Source organism: Myotis davidii, unplaced genomic scaffold (assembly GCF_000327345.1).
Source record: "Myotis davidii unplaced genomic scaffold, ASM32734v1 scaffold266, whole genome shotgun sequence".
NCBI lineage: Eukaryota > Metazoa > Chordata > Mammalia > Chiroptera > Vespertilionidae > Myotis > Myotis davidii.
The window spans coordinates 4,366,061-4,386,063 of NW_006300032.1; the positions used below are offsets into that span (position 1 = coordinate 4,366,061).

General features: G+C 37.1%; 1 protein-coding gene across 18 annotated transcripts in view; it reads left to right on the forward strand.

Annotated features, from left to right (window-relative positions):
- Nucleotides 1-20,003, forward strand: part of AHI1 (Abelson helper integration site 1) — a 155,252-nt gene that overhangs the window by 47,572 nt on the left and 87,677 nt on the right. For 17 of the 18 annotated variants that reach the window (XR_001515966.1, XR_001515965.1, XR_001515967.1 and 14 more), the window contains 3 exons: nucleotides 1,204-1,334; nucleotides 3,626-3,766; nucleotides 15,998-16,194. Coding sequence is in view for 15 of the 18 variants with exons in the window: in XM_015572088.1 (XP_015427574.1) it covers nucleotides 1,204-1,334; nucleotides 3,626-3,766; nucleotides 15,998-16,194 (469 nt within the window). In the remaining 3 variants the exon portion in view is untranslated. Of the gene's footprint in view, nucleotides 1-1,203; nucleotides 1,335-3,625; nucleotides 3,767-8,815; nucleotides 9,096-15,997; nucleotides 16,195-20,003 lie in introns of those variants that run through there. The other variant, XM_015572095.1, reaches the window with a different exon arrangement.

Consider the following 20,003-nt stretch of genomic DNA (forward strand, 5'->3'; position numbering starts at 1 on the left):
TGTCTCGCCCAGTCCCGATCAGCTGGACCCCAGCAGCAAGCTGACCTACCAGTCAGAGCGTCTGTCCCCTGGAGGTCAGTGCACGTCATGGCAACTGGTCAAATGGTCGAATGAATGGTCGAACACTTTGCATATTAGGTTTTCATTATATAGGATGAAAAGGACTGCAGAAATGTTTGACTTTGTAACCTCAAGAATTTATGTTAAAATAATATAAAACTGCAAAAAATTAAATAATAGTATGAATGTTACCAGAGAAAAATGGGGTGGGGAATAAAGAGGAGGTCAAATTACGATTAGACTTTGGCTGGTGAGCACACAATGGCATATACAGATGATTTGTTATAGAATTGTATGTTTGAACCTTATATAATGTTATTAACCAGTGTCACTCCAATAAATTTAATAAAAATAAATAAAATAGTACAAAAATTATATACAATATTTATTATAGAAATCGTGTTCATACTAGGCGAAAGCTGGAAATAACATGTGTTATTATCCAACAATGGGAAATGTCTTAAGATACACTTACACAATAATATAACATATACTTATTAAAAGGATAATGCATTATCTATGTATTCTGACATAGAGGGCCATTACTTGTGATTTTTTGCTGACAGAAAAAAGCAGATAATAGAGCAGTGTATGTAATATCCTCTCTGTGAATCGGGGATGATAATAGCGCCTGACTGGCACATAGCAAGCATTAAATTAAAACCGTGTTAGCTATTTTTCATAAGCAAAAAAGCTTAGAAGCCTGTATGCCTTATTTAATAGATGATTTAATAAAATGTCTGTCTAATGTTTCTGCAAGAACCAAGTGTAATTTTAAAAATTCATCACATGGAAAAAAATAAAAATTCTGTTTCTTTTTTAGTAACCAACTCAAATGCTTCTTCCATAATGTAGTCTCTCTTTATAGCTAGAAATAATTTTTCTTACCCAAATCTACAAAGTACTCTTTCTTTTCTTCTCATGTGGCACTTTCTACATCCACTTACTGTATTACATTGATGCATTCCTTCTTTCTCCTACTAATTCTAAACTCCCTGAGCTCCGTACTCCGTTCTTCAGTCTGCATCAATCATAGAATGTTTCCCACTTAGCAGATTTTCAAAAATTGTTTGTTCGATGCAAATCAAGTATTTAAAACTTTTTACCACCCAGATTTTACATTTAATCTTTTTTTGTTTAAAGATTAGCAGCAAGGAAATTTGTAGGAGCAGCAAATTACCGGGAGAAGATTCATAGTACTTTGACACCTTGTGGGACTTTTCTCTTTGCTGGAAGTGAGGATGGTATAGTGTATGTTTGGAACCCAGAAACAGGTAAATATTTAATTAAAACTTGTTTTTATTTTTGAAGAAGTGTGAAACTACCATTTTATGGAATAATTTTCAAGGAAGTTCTGATTGCAGGTTCTCCATTATGTTTTCCGGAATTGGAATGCTAATAATGGAAATCAGCTGCAGTCTGAATTTATATTAAATTCTGTTCTTTATTGTTTCGATATATTCATGGATTTTGAATTCCACATTATAATTTAAGGTTTATTATTTCCTTGTCTGTATTGAGATATGGTGGATTTTATAAAAGTATTTAATGAAGACTGTAATGTAAAATACAAGCATTACAAGCTGAATTTGGAGTATAAGTAGGTATAGAGTGGTGAAACATCTACAATATAGTTTCATTAGAAACACTCCTGTTAAAGCTTTTGATGTATGAAACTCAGTAACAATTTACCTGAATTACTATAATTCACTTCTTTTCCAATAAAATAAACCATTACATTGGGAAATTTATTTGTGTCTTACCTTTGCTATTTTACAAAAGCTATAACTACATAAACATTTTTAGCAATAAATTGAGAGAATTTTATGAAATTCACTGTATAATTTCTTAAGAACAGTATTTAATTTCCCCTTATTTATTCTGTTGGTCTTTCCTCTAGGCATTTTTGACTGGTCAGTTTGCTTGGTTTTTTGGGGTGTTTTTTTTCTTACTGCATTTTTATATTTTAGCATCAATTCAAAAATGTTAAGCCTGGCCAGCATGGCCCAGTGGTTGATCATTGACCTATGAACCATAGGGTTGCGGTTCGATTCCCAGTTGGGGCACATGCCCAAGTCGCGGGCTCGATCCCCAGGGTGGGGTGTGCAGGAGGCAGTCAATTGATGATTCTCTCTCATCACTGATCTTTCTCTCTCTCTCTCCCTTTCCCTTCCTCTCTGAAATCCATAAAGTGTGTGTATATATGTGTTACATATATATTTTTTAAATATTGAATCTCTTTTCCTCTTAAATAAATGGATCTAGAGTTTTTGCTTTTTGAATTCTGCTTTTCAGAGGTTTCTTAGACGTCTGCTGTAGGCCTCTTTTAGCCAGTAGTAATCATACATATTTTTAAAGGAGATGATACCTCAAACAGCCTCTGGGAAAAGATTAATCCCCACCAAACCTTCCCCAGCCAGCGAGTTTCCTCAGGTTTAGAGTTCGGCAGTTCCTTCCGAGTTCTCTCTGAGTTCTCTGTTGGCTGGCATTTGCTCAGCCCTGTCAAACCTGAGTCAGGTACCTCTAAACTCAGTCTATTTTGTGCCTTGGAAATCTTGTTGAAGAGTTTGGATTGAGAAGTAGAAAGAGGAGGGCCAACAGAATGAAAAAACAAATATAATTATGTAATTCAGTAGTACTCAAATATTTATAAGTACCCGTATTTGCCGGCGTATAAGACGACTGGGCATATAAGACGACCCCCTAACATTTCCACTCAAAATACAGAGTTTGTTATATACTCGCCGTATAAGACTACCCCCTCTTCTGCACACCTTCCACACCCAAATAAAAGGTAAAACCAATATCAGATTTGGATAGGGGTTTGACTGGTCGACATTTTCTATGCTGTACTGTACAATGGGGCAGTATTGTGGTTGGCTGTTGGCTGTATACAAAGCCTGATTTGATTGGTCCCTGCTCCCTGTTTGCCCGCCCTGTCACTATAGCAGTCTGGTCCACCCTTGCATCAGCATCTCTCTGGGACCTCACTAGTGCGCAAGTGCGAGCTCTTCAACATTCTAACAGGCACCATGATAGCGCAAAATCGCGAATCTTCAATGCATATGTAAAGAAATATACGGTAACCCGAATTTACCACACTCGCAAAATCGCACACAGCCAACCATACACCCAGTATGGTATCGCGATTCGTGATTTTGCGCTATCATACTGGGTGTATGGTCGGCTGTGTGCGATTTTGCGAGTGTGGTAAAATCGCATAACAGCAAAATCGCATAACAGCCGAGCATACACCCAGCAGCGCTGCTGATGCCTGAATGGTATGTGGAATGAAGTGGGCGGGCATCGGGAGGCCACTATGGCACGGGGCAAGCACTATGGGCAGTCTATCTGAAGTGTACCTGGCGTATAAGACGACCCCCCACTTGGAGGCATATTTTTCAGGGCCAAAAAATCGTCTTATACGCCGGCAAATATGGTATATGATGTTTTCATGTAGAAAACATGAGCTTTATATTACTTTCTGTAAATACTTTTGATAAGTTGCAGAATAATCTTCTAATAAGAAATAACAATACACATTACTGAATCTTTTCTTATTTAGGAGAACAAGTAGCAGTGTATTCTGACCTGCCATTCAAGTCACCTATTCGAGACATTTCTTATCATCCACTTGAAAATATGGTTGCATTTTGTGCATTTGGGCAGAATGAGCCAGTTCTTCTGTATATTTATGATTTCCATGGTAAGTCCACTGCTTGATAAGTAAAGAATATTTAGAGTAACCTTTACATTTATACTGAACCAGAAATCGTGAATTCTGACAACTGTCATTCTTTGTATTAACAAAGCTCTCTTGAATATATTGTAAGAGCCATGTACATAAATAGATTATATTATTGTTATATTATAGCATTTTATTTGTCCATAAGCACTATTATTCTGGAGTTTAAATATCAGCAAAAGTATACATCATAGTTGTGCCCTTACATTGGAATCTCAGAAAAGTAGTCATCACTTCTTCATAAGTCAATTTAAATAAGCAAAATGCATCTAAAATTATCTGGAAATGGTAACTAAATCTAAAAGGTATCCCTGGCTGGTGTGGCTCAGTTGGTTGATGAGGAAATAAATAAACAGACAAACAATTAACATTTAGGAAATATGTATCTTTAATGTGTTCAGTTAAATATTGAGTTAATTTCTTATTCTCTGTTTTTGTTTTTTACTAAAGCACATAGTTTTAATAAGTTGCAGAGTTTCTTAACATGAAAAGAAGACAAAAAACTAATGTCAGTGAAAGCAAGATCCAGAATTATAAATCTAATATCATTGCTACTCTAAAATTACACTGTTCTATCATTCTGAGAGAGAAGGAAATAAAGACTAGACACATTTTTTTCAGGAATAGCATGGCATTCTTAGAATATACAATTTATGCTATTTTTCATACATTTCTTTAATTTCTGTCCTAACATTAAGATTTCATTGTTCTGTATTGTATTGACAGGGCTGTCACTCTCAAAATTCATTTTTTTCATATATTAAAAACTTTATTCATTTCTTTGATTTGTTTAAGATGTCATGGGTCATCATTCACTATTTTTGCCAAACTGGGATAGCTTACACATAAATGTGGCACTTGTGGGACAAAGTGTTTTAAATTAATGAAATGTGAATGCTTAAATTATTTGCATTAATACAGATTGAATTGGTAATGGTTGTGATAAGTCCTAAGTTATTAAACAATTAAGTTCTAACCCTGAAGTTCTTGATCATAATATGAATTTTATTATGTCTTCTCAGACAAATTATATGAGAAAATAATGTGTAAAATTGAGACTTATCTTATTTTGAATTACTTTGCAGAGAATTAATAATGAATTTCTCTAATGTGGCAAGCCGGCACGGCCATGGCATACTCAGCCCCACGTTGGGCGCCATATGTGCCGCACCAGCTCTGCCAGGTTCGGTGAGCCTGAGAGGAGGTGGTGAAGGATTGAGAAGACAGACAAGAGAAGAAAGCTGGGTCTGGATGGGACGCTGTCCTCTCTGATGGAGAGCTAGCGACAGTGCCACGGACTACAAGCCGTGTCTTTATTTTGTAGCCAGATTCCACGAGGCAAAGTAAGGGCGTAGTCAAGATGTTTACAACATTCTCGTGAGTTTCCATCCTACTCAGTTACATGCACCTGAACTCTATCAAGCCCACATCACTCAGGCACGTGGGGCCACCTGTTTGGGCCATAGGTTCAAGCGTACACCTATAGCTGTTGGCTATAATTATGCTGGGAGGGCTTTGCCCTCCAAGCTGGGACTTGCATGTGGCCATGAGAGGACTGTGCCCTCTCATTAGTTCGAGGCTTAAACCTGTCCAAACACTATAGCCACTCTCCACACTCTAACATGTTCAGATTTATGGAACACTATTATTAATAGAATTGTTAAAATAACATAATACCATTTACTATTACAAGCAAAAATAAACACTGCCTGAGTATAGGAAAAGACAAATGGCTTTCTCAAGTCATCCAGTGTCCAAATCTGGTGTCTGGTTAAACCTTGTATCCTGAAACAGGTCTTTCTATGTGCTCCCCCAAATCTTCACATAAAGGAGAAGAACTCTACCTAAGGACTTTATAACTAGAACTGTTATCTGGGAAATAGACTCCACAGTTATTTCCTCAGACTCAAGAGGTTTCATAACAGTCTTCATTAAATTTCTGATTTTTTTTAGGCTTTTGAAATTTTCACTACACATGCAAGTTAAAGTTCCACTCTTTTTATTTCCTTCAGTTATTTTTTTGTTGTTGTCATTGATAGAGGGATTTCATCAGTAGATTAGCCCAAGTCAGGTTAGCCCATATGGCTTTTAGACAGTAGGTTTCCAACTAAGAGGTTCATTCTAGAAATGCCAGTAAAAGAGCAGGGTTTAAGGCTCAGTTCTGTTTCTTGTTTAATTATTTTTTTTTTATTTCAGAGAGGAAGGGAGAAGGAGAGAGATGGAAACATCAATGATGAGAGAGAATCATTGATCGGCTGCCTCCTGCACACCCTTGGGATCAAGCCGCAACACAGGCATGTGCCCTGACTGGGAATCGAACTGTGACCTCCTGGTTCATAGATGGATGCTCAACCACTGAGCCATGCTGGCTGGGCTCCGTTCTGTTTCTTTAGATACCTTGCACAAGGCTCTTGCCTTCCTAAAGCTCCATTTTCTTACCTAGTAAATGGTTCTCCTGCTGCTAATACCTGTGCTACCTGTTATTGTGAAGATACTATAAGACGGGGACGGTGGAAGTACTTTGTAAATTAATAAGCACTAGATTAAAACAAACAAAGAAAGGTAAAATGGGTTGTTATAATACTCATCCAAACAATGTATACTTGATTTTATGGGAACTTATGTTTTTATATGCTGGTAAGCATCTATATATTGAATAGAATTGAAAAGGGTTTTTTCCCCCCTCTTGAACGCACTCTTTTGGTAGCCTTTTCCTTTTACTTATTAGACTGTGTAACTTTTTAGGTCAGTTGTAATAGAAAATAAATGTAATGTTAAGAACATTGTGTTATATCCACACTATCTTAACGTGGAAGAGGAAGGAGTTCTAAGTATTTTAGAAATGATCAATAATGCATATGAAATTAAAATCTGTGCAATGTATTTAGAGCATGATTTTTTATATTCTAACCTTTAAAAACAAATGTAAACTTAAAATGTTTTTTAACATATTTTCCCAACTCTTTGTTGCTTATTTTTAAAAAGAGGAAGCTTAGGAAGAAGTTACATAATCTCAAGCAATCCAAGTTTTAGCAGAGTTCTTGTGCATGGTATATATACATTAGAAAATGAAAGTTCTCAGACTAAAAGATTTTACTCATTAAATACAGACCAGAATCATCAAGTCAAATAGTCTTTAAATATTTTATTGAAAATGTGTGTGTGTGTATATATATATATACATATATATATGTGTGTGTGTGTATTTATTAATTTATTTATTTTGCCTAGACTTTCTGGTCTGAAAATAAAATTTACATGTAGCTTTACATAAATGTATTAATGTTACAAAATTTGAAAGATATAGAACAGTTACATGACTTTTAAATAGTATTTATCAGAGCTGCTGATATGTTCAGGTAATTTTCAAGGAAAATGGAGCAAGATTATTTTTTTACAAGTTAAATAAGCTGCGAATGAGACCACAATGGTAGCAAAATGTATCATCCATCTTTCAGTTCTAGCAAAACCTGTGAAGAGTCAGCAAGCATCTTTCCCTTAAGCATATGTTCAGTTGTGGTCTTTTGGGTCGTTCATTCTACTGACTTTTTGCTTTTTTTGGTAAGAGATAAGATTTTTACTTTCAGAAGGCAGTTTTATTTGCCTGATGTTGAAAGGGTTAATCATCTAGTAATACAAAATTTAGTCACAGAGTACCACAAATAATGTACTTTAAGGATTCCCATAATAACAGAGTACTAGTCACAGAAACGGCTTCTACTGAATTACATTTACAAGGCTAGACTTTAGCAATAATGTTCTGTTATTAGTCAATATTTATCTACTTCAGTCTCTAGGATCCTACTCTACATTTAATCATAATCATAGCTAATACTTACAAAGCACTTTCTGTATTTCTGGTCCTGTTTTAGGCACTTTACACATAATTTGTCACAATAATCTTATGAGATAGGTTCTATAATTATCCCACTTTATAGGAGCCAGGACTTGGATCCATACAATCTGTATTTAGAGACCATGATCTTATTTGCTACACTGCACTGCCTTTTTGAGCAGATTTTCTGAAATGTTAGCTTTTGATTATCTATTAAGCAAACCTTTTTTTCCATTCAGTACCATTTACTTTATACCTCTCTGTGGAGTATGTGATTTCTTTGTATCATCTATAGATTGTAGGAAGCAAATATAGCAGCTTGTTTGTCTTTTTATTACCAGTACAGTACCTAGTCTGAATACTGACTTGTGATGAAGTATATGTATGTATTTTGAGGATCAAATTAGGGAAGTTCTCAGCATTACTTGATAATTTCAGGTAATGAGCCTTATATTTCACTAGGTGGCAATATCTCCTGAGTCAGCAGTAAGTCTGGAATGCTTTTCAGTCCTAGTTTTAGACAAGACAAATCTTTATTGAGCACCTATAATATGCCATGTTGAACAGGGCTATGAAACCCATGAATCACACTCAGGTTTTCATGCTCTATTCCAATCCTTTGTGTTTCCTAAGTAGTTGATTAAACTTCTGGGAAAACTTCAGTTAAACTGAAAAGCAGTCTCTTCCATTGACACTAAAATTATTTTTGTTATAGAATTCATATTCATTAATGACCACCTATATTGTCATTGTTGATAGCTTTATTTTTCACATTGTGACATGCTTTACTAGAGTTTAGAGCAATGTATACCTTCAGGTGCCTATGAAAAATTTTATTATATTAACTTACTCTTTCACCAAAAGTCCATGATGTTTATAATGCCCTATGTGTAACACAGTACCTGGTATATTACCGATGTGCAATAAATGTATAAAATAAGAATTACAGATTCTGTAAAATAGAATTTTTTCCTTAAATTGTATAAAAATATAGAATGAAAGGCATGTGTAGTTAATACATTTGGGGCTAATAATAATAATGGTAGTAGTAGCTAACATCTATCAAGCGTGTATTATTAAGTTCTCTGTTCTTACAAGCATTTTACATATATTATCTCATACAGAACTCCCCAAATCACATGAGGTAGATACTATTAACTGTCCTCATTTTGCAGATGATGAAACTGAGGAACAGGGAGAATGAAATAATTTGCCTCAGGCCACACAGTTGGTGATTGTTCAAGCTACCATTTGATTCTATGCTCTTAAACTCTAGAGACCATGCTCTTAACCATTAAGCTGTCTGTCACAGCTACTCCTGTAATCTTTGCATTTCCTGTATCCTGAAGTAATTTAAGAATGCAGCCAAATAGTCCTCTGGTGAAATGTGCTGTTTGTTTTTCTTTTGAATATTTAGGAGAACCCCTTAAGATTAAAAGGAACTTTGTTACTCTAGTATTATTGTTAATAGTTTACTCCCTTACAAATTTGCAGGGTAATTGTAATGCATTGAGCCATTCTCAATATAGTCCAAAATACAAACTTTCTTTATTATGTAGCATTACATTTTAATGTATAGTTACTATGACCACATTTTTGCAATAGATAATCTCTAGTCAAAATAAATTTTATATCCATAGTTTTATGTATAACAATGATATTCTTGATGTTCTAATGATGAATGATTAGGAAACAAACTCAGATATTGTAATCGTCATACTTGTATAAGATCATGCGGTAATAAAAGTAATTGATTGTAGGTTAGAGTTTTAAATATCTATTATTAGCCTAGTAAGATAAATTAAAAAATAAAATGCCATATTTTAAGACACGCCGTACTACCTATTTCTTGATTATATCCTGAAGCATCTATTTTAGTCTTCACTAATGGATAATTTTATTTGAAAGCTTATATCATTTAAGGATTGAAGACATGGAAAAATTAGTCTATTTAATGGCTTTGAGCATAAACCATAGTCCTGAATTCTTTACCCAGGCATTTTTTTATGCTTACATTGGTGCTTTTTAATGTGCACAAAGGAAGAAGAATTGTGTGGTGTAAAAATAAACAGTAATGTGGTGGGAAAGGCCTGAGTAGGACTTAGAGTATTGGGATTTTAGACAAAGTGCCATCATCACATTTTGTTTGATCCTGGCCAACTGATTTAGCGTTTTTGCATCTGTTTTTTCACCTGTTGAATTTAAATAATACCTGTTTTATTTGATCACAGTATTTTGTCAAAGGATAAAATGAAAGTACAAAGCAGGACAAAGTTTAGCTATGCTAGAATTCATGAATGAGGCTGCAGTTGAGAAATTCTAAGCTATTTTCTATAGCAATAGATGCTTTACACATTCAGTGGAATAGCATGATGTATGTTAATGAGTTGATAATGGAAAAGGAAACCAACAAAAGAACAATAGCTTGTACTTCAGGGAATTTAGTAATAATTACTATGTGTTGGTGTTTTACTAATGGATTTAACAAATGATGGTAGCTGCTCTCCCATTTGGTTGGCTAGGAGACATGAATCTGTTACATTTTTTTTATATAATTTTTTGAACAGTTTTTTTAGTCACATCATTATTTCTATTTGATATATAAAATGTGTCAGGGAAATACAATACTACTAACAGGCCCTGAAATTACCCAGGCTACTAGAATTAAAGTGCTACTTAATAGAACTTCTTGGATTCATCCACATAGTATTTTAAAATTAGCTGAAGCAGGAACAAGTCAGGCTCAGTAAAATACAATATGAAACATTGTAAGCCCTAGATCACTCTTGTTTTAGTTCATTCAGACAGCTTATAAACAAGAGAATTTTATTTCTTACTAGAGGCCTGGTGCATGAATTCGTGCATGGGTGGGGCTGATCGGGCCAGCCATGGAGAGGGGACAAGGAAAGTTGGTCAGCCGGCCCTGCCCCCAATTGGGGTGGGTTGGGCCGATTAGGGGCGGGGCGGCTGGCCAACTGCCTGCAGCCCCTGCCCCTGGCCGGTCCCATCCCCGATAGGGATGGCCGGCTGGACCCCACCCATGCACAAATTCGTGCACTGGACCTCTAGTATATAATAACAGGTCTTGAACAAAGGAATTAAATGTTGAACTAAATGGAAATCTTACTGTTAATGTAGTATAAGTGAAAGAATATGCTGCTTTTTAATTGTATGTTATTTTAAAATTAATAACATAAGTACACATACATATTAATAATAAACCTTGGATTCAATCCAAATGCAAAGGGCACTGGATTAAAATATCTTATTTCCTCCATTCTTCCTCTTATAAAGATAAAAGTCTCCCGAGAAAACCATGTTATTGTTTATAATTATTTAAAGTCCAACAGATATACAAAAGCATCGAAGTTACATAAATCAAAGGATTGTCAATTCTGAAGACATTTTAAGAACTTTTTTAATTGTGTAAAATTTAGAATCCCAAACTATAGCTGATGGAGATAATTGTAGAAGTATTTTGATTGATAAAACATTCTTTTAAGGAAATGTAGTTGCCACCTCTGTGTACTGACCTTCAAAGAGTCAGACCCCAAGCGGGGGTTGGTATCCTTGCATTCTCAGAGCCTGCTCTAGTACACTTCTCACAAGAGGGGGTGAGACTGTTAAATTGTGAGTTTTAAACATCAGGTTAGATTAGGGCTAAGTTTTAAATGTACAAAGTTAAGTTAGCACAAAGAAAAGAAAATAGTGAAGAAATACAGTTATTTAGTGGCAACATTATACTCCAATTGTGGCGTATGTAAAGGTGTTTTTAGAAACCTTTGAAATGTTAGATGCATAGAGCTTGAAGGAATTTCCAAAGTCATCTATCATAACCTATTTTTACAGTCTGTATGATCTTAAAATATATTTTTTTTATTGATTTTTTTACAGAGAGGAAGGGAGAGAGATAGAGAGTTAGAAACATCGATCAGCTGCCTCTTGCACATCTCCCACTGGGGACGTGCCCGCAACCCAGGTACATGCCCTTGACCGGAATCGAACCTGGGACCTTTCAGTCCGCAGGCCGACGCTCTATCCACTGAGCCAAACCAGTTTTGGCCAATCTGTATGATCTTATACAAATAGGTGAATAATTTGTGCAATGTCGGGGAGGGGAAGAATGAAAGAACAGAAGCAAGCAGCTTCTTTTTGTTTCTAGTATCTGAGAAACTATGTCTTTGTGAAATTTCTACAGATGTTTTTTATCTCTCTCGTCACAGTCACAGAATAAGAGGTGTTGAAGACAGAGTAGGGTGTTAATTTGACTCCTTTAAATCCAGTCAGATGTCTTTTGTATAAAAAATTCCCTTTAGACAATAGAAACGAATCATTTAGGGTTTATTATGCATCTGCATCCACTTAGACCATGTTAATCCTTTCTGAAAACAATCTTATTGCCGGGAAAAATGAAGGAACATAAATATTTAGGCAAAGCCTTTTGTTATTTTTTTACTAGTTAAAAAATCTTAAAAAATAAATAAATCATGCTTAGCATAGCATAATACTTAGAAAATACAGTCTGGCAAAAAGAATAAAATAAATACCCAAAGCTTGCTATCCTGTATAACATTGCTTACCTCAGTATATATGCTTCTGTGCATTCTTTCTCAGAGCTTAAATTGAAATCATGGCTAATATATATCTGGCAAATACAAAAACATAGGGAGTGAAAAAATGCCACTAAATAGTTAAACTCAGCTTTACTTTCCATTCATAGCAGAAATCAATGAAATTTTAAAAGGATAATTTTGTATAGCAAAGAAATATCATGGAACATGCTTTTCATGTGTTGATTCATTCATCTCTGACCCATCTACTAATGTTAAGCCTTCCAAATTCTAAACCATAGGTCACTTTTATATCTTTAAAGTTTCTCTTGTTCTTTAAACTCTCTTTGAATATTTGAGAATAAAATTAATTTTCTTTTTTAAAATATGTTTCTTTATTGATTCCATAGAGGAAGGGAGAAGGAGAAATAGAAACATCAATGATGAGAGAGAATCATTGATCGGCTGCCTCCTGCACGCTCCATACTGGGGATGGAGCCCGCTACCCAGGCATGTGCCCTTGGCTAGAATCGAACCTGGGACCCTTCAGTCCACAGGCCGACGCTCTATCCACTGAGCCAAACCAGCTAGGGCAAAAATAATTTTCTGATTAATTTTCTGAATGTGCTGAAAAGAAGTCCAAAATGTGTACTGGAAAATAGTAGTCAGATCCACAAAAGAAAGATGGAAGTGTAGAAAGAGCTACACTTCCATCTAAGAACAGTAATTGGTATTAAGGATTGTGTGACATTGAAAAGGTGATTATAAGCAGGTCTTCTCCCTCAGTAATGTTCTCTAATACCATCATCAAGGTCAATATGGAGAAAACACTAATTATTAAGCTAGTCTTCATTTAGAGTATGTGAATGAAGTAGTACATGAATATAAATACAAATCCTAAAAATTTTTATATGTATCTCAAATTCATGGTTGGTAAAACCAATGTTGATAATAATTAAAAATTAATTAAAAATCACCCTTTTGTATATTATATTTTTGTTGTTGTATATTATATTGGTATTATAAACTGTTTTTCTTCCAGTGAATAATACATTATGAGCAATTTTCCCATCATGATAATTATATTTCTACTAGAGGCCTGGTGCATGGCATTTGTGCACTGGGGAGGGAGGTCCCTCAGCCTGGCCTGCCCCCTCTTGCAATCCGGGACCCCTCGGGGTCCCTAGCGCTGCCTTGGAGGCAGGAGAGGCTCCCCCCACTGCCGCTGTGCTCGCCAGCTGTGAGCCCAGCTTCTGGCTGAGTGGTGCTCCCCCTGTGGGAACACATTGACCACCAGGGGGAAGCTCCTGTGTTGAGGGTCTGCCCCCTGGAAGTCAATGTGAGTCATAGACTGGTTGTTCTACCATTCGGTTGATTTGCATATTAGCCTTTATTATATAGGATACATAATTTTAGTGGCTGAATTTCCTTTCATTAAATGAATACAAAATGTCTTGATTACTTTAGCTTTACAGTAAGACTTGAAGTCAGGTTGTGTATGTTCCCTTTGATCTTTTTCAAAGTTGTTTTGGCTATTCTAGGTTTTTCTTTGGATTTTTAGAATTTGACAGTTCCTCAAAAAATAACCTGCTGGAATTTTCAGTGGGATTACATTGAATATATGGATCCTTAGGAGAGCATTAACATCTTAACAATATTGACTGTTCTAACCATGAACACAATATATCTCTTTATATTTAGGTTCTTCAGTTTTTCTCAGTAGCATTATGTAGTTTTCAGTGTGCATATCCTTCACATGTTTCATCAGATATTTCCCAAAATGTGTCATATTTTTATGCCATAAATGGCATTTTTAAAAAATTTCTTTTCTTTGCTTCTTGTATGTAGAAATACAATTAATTTTTGTATGTTTATCATGTGTATTGCAATTTTGCTAAAGTCAATTATTCCAGAGACATTTTTTAAGATTCCATTCCGATTTTTTACACAAATGTGGGACCTGAGAATGAATACCTCCTTCAGTTTTCTTTCTTACATTTTTCACTTGCCTCAGCATAGTCTTATCTCTGCATAGACAATCATATCTGTAAGGAAAGATAGCTTTGTTCCCTCTGGGTGTTGCCCATTTCCTGGTAGGTTCAAGCAGGAGGGCATATCTGGTCCCTTTTGTTCTTTTTTAGCCAGGGGTGAAAAAACTCGATTACCTGTCATTTGCTTTTTAATTTTTATTACTGCAGTGTTTTATTTTATTTTAATGAAGACTCTTTAAATGTTCAGGTAGGAAAACTTGTCTATATTTTATGTTGGTGATTCTTAGTGTTTTCTGACTCATGCAGTCCTTTGATAGCTAATCTGATAAAAGTTATGGATCTGATTTCCAGAAACATTTACATACACACATTCATGTTTCTGTATGTAACTTCAAGAGTCTACAGAGTCTCTGAGGCTCTTCTGTTAATTCCATATTATGAATCTTTGCTTTATTTATTTTCGTGCCACGCTTAAAAATGCATTTCATTAAGGAAATTGTTTTTTAAATGGTTACTTTATATTTTTTCTCCTTTGTATATATAGACAGACATTTTAATTTTTTTCAAATGAACTTACTTTAAATGATCAGATAATGTATGTTGAAGCATCCTAAAAACCATAAAGTGTGACATAGATGGTGTTGTTTCCATCATCATCATCAAAAACTTACATCCTTTGAGTCAGGCATTCTGCTCTAGTGAATTAAATCCAAAGGATTATTTAAGAAACAAATTAAATTATGAAAGTAATTGTTCACACATGATCTGTAATGAGGGAAAACAGAAAATATTTTAAATATTTAATAATAGAAAAATGCACAAATGAATTATGCTGCTTCATTAGAGGTGATATTGTAAAGCTTTTTAAAATGATAATTATAGGCTCTGTCTGGGTAGTTCAGTTGGTTAGGATATTGTCCTAGTATGCCAAGGTTGTTGGTTCTATTCCTGGACAAGGCACACCTTAACCAGTAAATGCATAAATAAGTGGAACAACAAGTCAATGTTTCCCCCCCCCCCCCCACCTTTCTCTCTCTTAAAAAAATCAATAAAGTAAATAAATAAAAATGGTAATTACATTGTTGTAGAAATACAACAGTATTTTCATTTAAATTGTTAAAATGTTAGATAACAGTTACACCATGATATCTTACATAAAATGTATATACGTATTAGAATTAGGAGGGAGAGAGAAATGGTATTTTTTGCATTTTATTTAATGCTGTTATTGAATGCCTTTTTGTTGTGCTTGTTAATCCTCATGCAAGGATATTTTTTGTATTGATTTTTAGAGACATTTGAAGGGAGGGGTGAGACAGAAAGAGAGAAATATCGATATGAGAGAGACACATCCATTGGTTGCCTTCCAATGTGCTCTGGGGCTCAGGATCGAGCCTGCAACCTCTCGTATGTGCCCTTGACCAGAATCAAACCCACGACCCTTCAGTCCACAGGCTGACACTCTATCCACTGAGCCAAACCAGCTAGAATGCCTTTGATTTTGTGTATCATTTCTTTCTATACATATTTCAAATTAGGCTGCCATGCAATTGTTATATTTACCAGACCAAGATAGTGCATGGCTTTCAGGGCTCAATTATAATACTGCCTGGCTTGAAATAATCTGTGAAATTTTTTCTTTATGGTTTTATAGTATTTAGTAATTTTACATTTTGCTAGTCACGTTATCTTATTACCCAGTATTTGAAATGTATTGTGCAATTTCTTATTTATTTAATGCTACGATTAGGTGGCTTAATTATTTCATTACACTCTTGCTATTATAATTTGAACTAATACGGATTCATTTTTCTAGTTGCCCAGCAGGAGGCTGACACATTAAACCGCTACAATGGAACATCTCCATTCCCCGGAATACACGAAAGTCAAGATGCCTTATGCATCAGTTCTAACATGCCTCAACAAGGCTCTTTTCAGATTGATGACTATGTCCACACTAAAGATTCTTCAATGAAGATGCAGCAAGTGATACAAAGACTTAATTCTGTCACAGTATGTTTATTTTATGCAGTTGAGAAGTTGGACTTTTTAAAACCATTTCTATCCTATTTTGCATTGTCATGCCAATAAATATTAATTGAATGAGGTTATTTTACTTAAAACTAGGCTTTTTTATAGTTCCTTTCTAGTACTTGTTATAAAATCACTAACTTCAGTAAACAGACTGAACTTAGGATAATCTATCATGTTTTTCTTTAAAAAAAAGATATTTTATTGATTTTTTACAGAGAGGAAGGGAGAGGGATAGAGAGTTAGAAACATCGATGAGAGAGAAACATTGATCAGCTGCCCCCTGCACACTCCCCACTGGGGATGTGCCCGCAACCATGGTACATGTCCTTGACCAGAATCGAACCTGGGACCCTTGAGTCCGTAGGCCAATGCTGTATCCGCTGAGCCAAACTGGTTAGGGCTATCATGTTTTTCTGACTTGATATCTCTGTAAAGACCAGCCTAGGATGTGTTTCTTTATTTAAAAATATCAGTGTGTGGCCCTGGCTGGTGTGGCTCAGTTGGTTGAAGCATCATCCCATGCACCAAAATATCCCTGGTTCAATACCTGGTCAGGGCACATACCCAGGCTGCAGGTTTGGTACCCAGTAAGGGGGCATGTGGAAGGCAACCAGTTGAGGTCTCTTTCTCACATTGATGTCTCTCTCTCTCTCTCCCTCTCTCTCTCTCTTCCCCCACCCCTCTTCTTCCCTCTCTAAAAGTCAATTTAAAATCTATCTATCTATCTATCTATCTATTTATAAAAGCTTAAGTGACTGTTATGACCGGCCAACCTAACGACCGGCAGACGCTCAATGCAGGAGCTGCCCCCTGGTGGTCAGTGTGCTCCCACAGCCAACCTCCTGCAGCTGGCCAACCTCCCACGGCTTCTCCCCCAAGTTGGCCTGCCCTGATCGGCACCTATCCCTGGCCAGTATGAGGGACCCCACCCATGGACCAATTCGTGCACCAGACCTCTAGTATATAAAGGAATAGCCTTAGTATGCAAAAACAAAGAGAAATAGACTTCAACAAAGAACTGTATAAAAGAAACGTACTTCCTAAAAAAGTAGATATGAATGTGTCATAAGCATATTTAAAAGTTCTATCACACTACTAAGAAAAGTACTTTAGAAACCAGGTATTGCCTATAAAACTGGAACATAGATAATGAAAATGAGGAGGAGGATGCTTGGTTAAAATTAGTATAGTATTCTATTAGTGGCAAATAACTAAAAAATCTTTCTCAAAGATAAGTGATAAAATGTATTGAGAAGCTTAAGTCCTTAACAATATTTATGATGTTTGACCTTAATAGTTCTTTTAGTTAGAATTAGTCTTGAGCTTCTTAAAGACAGGCTGCAGGCGTGTGCCTTGCTGTGTTCTTACCTTTTGACGCAGTGTCTGGCACTTAATAAATATTATCCCTTTCCCTGCTCCTTTGATAGGCCTCTTGACCAGCTTTTGTTGTTGCTGTTGTTGACCAGTTTTAAACCAAACATACAAGGAATTACGTTGAGACACCATTAGTTCTGACTATACTTTCTTTTTCTCTCCTTTGCTTCTTTGAAAGTTAGAGTTTAAGGTATTTCACAGCACAGACCACACTCGGGCCCTGGGTTTAGATTTAGTTGGAATATGGAGGAAATGCTTTTTGGTTGGCATATTATGCTACCCTTCACTAACAAGTTAGGATGTTTTAATTAGAGATACAAGCCATTGAGGGGTTAGGCTGGGCAAAATGTGAGCAGGGATTTTAAAGGAGAGTAAGAATCTTCTAAGCAGAGACCAATTAGCAAACTGTTACATAATCCAAGAAAGAGGAGGTTAGCCTGGACTAGGGTGGTGTTAAAAGATAAACGGAGGCATATTGAACATTTTAAGAGTTTATTTGAGCAAAATGTGAATTGGGCAGCAGCAAACGGGAAATGGTTAAATGGTTAAATGCGGCCCACCTACAGGAGCTGGGTAAAGATGTAAGCAAAGCAAAGCAATTACTAGTTAGCTCTTTGTGATTGGTTGTCCTTAGGTTCAGTTTTGTAACCTCGAGGCACTTACAGGACCAGACTTTGGTTTCTTATGGAGACTGTCGTGGCATTAGAGTTGTCTCAGTGTAAGAAAGAAGGCGAGCCCCCAAGTTCAGGGGTCCTGGTGGCGCACACAGCACACCCAGGAGCCAGGCAGCCAGGCAAGTTTCTCGGCCCCTGCAGGAGGGGCGCACACATGGCCTGGGAGCCACGCACTGAGCAGGTGGGCCGCTTCGCTCCGCTTTTTAATCCTGACCCACGTGACCTGTCCCTTGCTCTTGATTGGAGCTCAGGCTCTGTAGTCTTTTGCGATTGGCTAATTCAAAGGGAGGCGTTGGCCTTTGCCATTTCAAGATGGCGGCCCCTAGGGGAACTGTAAGTCATGCGGCCAAAATGGCGGCTGCCTAAACTATTCTTTGACAGAAAAGATTACTTGTTTATTCTCACACAGTCTACCGGCATCCTTGTTTAATTAATTTTAACATTGGTAAAAGTGAAGATGCAGGTCATAGATTTGGGATCTATTTGGGAAGTAGATTTGATACCATTGCAATAATCTGGTTACTGTTTAACGGAAAAGGGTCAAAGGAGAGACCAGCCAATATAGGCATGCCATTCAGCTTTGCCAGAAAGCCGCATTGAGCACTCCACGCCTGCACCCGCTGATGGATGGGGACGGGCGGACAGAGTCAGGGCGCAGGCCCAGTCGGGTGTGAGTGCCCGGTGCTCGCTCCTCCTTCAGCTCCGCAGTGAGTCAGTGAGTCAGTGAGTCGGGGCCAGGGCTGGGCGCCCACCGCAACCAGCGGGACCCGGGTATTTAAACTGCATGACACGGAGCACGTCTCCTCTCGCCTCCCGCCTGCCGGCCTCTACTCCCTTGGCTCCCCTGGCTCCCCTGGCTCCCGTGGCTCCCGTGGCTCCCGTGGCTGCAGGGACTGTGCTCCCAGCGCCCATGTGGCTCACGGCCTGTGCGGCCCCACAAATGGACTCATTCCAAACAGTGGAACACAAGCAGCGCCTGGAGGGAGGGGGACATGTTCGTAACCCTAAGTTTATGGTTAGTATAAGCATCTTTTCCGTTAGAATTTGAAACTAATCTGAAGTTTCTTTGCAGCTTGAATATTACCTAGAGTCAGCTAAAGTGGCCAATCTTGTAAGTGAAGGAGAGCAAAGTTTGCCACCCAAAATGTGCCTTCTGGGTTATTGATTTTCAGCTGGTTATTAAGAAACAAAAAATGAAGAAAGACCCTCAGAGCCTCCCCCTTTCCTGCGTGAGGGGAGCCTGTGGGAGGGCGCAGCAGGGCGGTCATCCGCCTGCAGCCCCGCCTGGTTGCCTGGTTCTGGTTGGTTCTGGTTGGAATGTTGGCGGGTCCGTTCAGCTGCCTGTGACTCCCCTCCCCTCTCCCTGCTCCCTCCTCCTTGGTCCACAAGGGCCATACAGCCTCCCCTGCCCAGTGCCTCTCTGGGTCGCATTCCAATGGCAGCCTGTGCAGGGATTTGGTTCTTAGCCAGTTAGAAGGATTTAGAGTGTGGGGCGAAAATTACCTTTTGAGTCCCCGCATAAGTATATATAAAATGAATGTTATATCTCGCCCAAATGTTTTTAAATTTAATCACTAAAAAGGAGACTACTTGTTAGCATGTTTTAACTTTTTTAACATGAAAATTATTCCCCTCCTAGAGAATTAGTATTTGCATATTTTGTGCAAAGGTGCTTATGCCCTGAAAGAGTAGGCAAAACAGTTTTGTAATGAACTTGGCAGAAGTTCAGGTGATCTCTTT